Below are 382 nucleotides of genomic sequence, written 5' to 3'. Positions count from 1 at the left end.
ATCCCCACTCCCAGATCCCAAACTGTCCCGATTGTGTTTTCAGACCTTAAGAAAGAAAGGTTTTAACGGCTGTGACAGCCCGGAGCCCGACGGCGATGACTCGATAGACCAGAGCCCTTTGATGGAGGATAAATACCGTAAAGGCAGCGAGGACCTGGATATCCTCTTCAAGCGATACGGTGTAAGTACCTACCCCTTGGCTGGAAAACCTTCATTATATGTTCTTTTTTTTTTTGTTTTGTTTTTCTTCTGTTCGATATCCCATCCCCAAACCTCATTCCCGACACCCTCCTCGTGTCGTGTCCGTGTCCGTGTCCCCCCACCCCACCCCACCCCAAACGTAACAGGCGCTGAACAAGAAGCACAGGGAATGCGAGAGCCC

At 51.0% G+C, this 382-nt stretch overlaps 1 protein-coding gene across 1 annotated transcript in view; it reads left to right on the top strand.

The window, feature by feature from the left end:
• LOC104165631 (myocyte-specific enhancer factor 2D homolog) overlaps positions 1-181 on the top strand; it is a gene marked incomplete at both ends in the record, with an annotated part of 7,189 nt that extends 7,008 nt beyond the window's left edge. Inside the window, one exon of the mRNA XM_009705304.1 lies at positions 44-181. Within this exon, the coding sequence (XP_009703606.1) occupies positions 44-181 (138 nt within the window). The remainder of the gene's footprint in view (positions 1-43) is intronic.
• Positions 182-382: the final 201 nt, after the last annotated feature.

The sequence above is a fragment of the Cariama cristata genome, unplaced genomic scaffold, assembly GCF_000690535.1.
Source record: "Cariama cristata isolate BGI_N322 unplaced genomic scaffold, ASM69053v1 scaffold25548, whole genome shotgun sequence".
Classification (NCBI taxonomy): Eukaryota; Metazoa; Chordata; class Aves; order Cariamiformes; family Cariamidae; genus Cariama; species Cariama cristata.
This window is presented reverse-complemented; position numbering and strand designations above follow the sequence as displayed.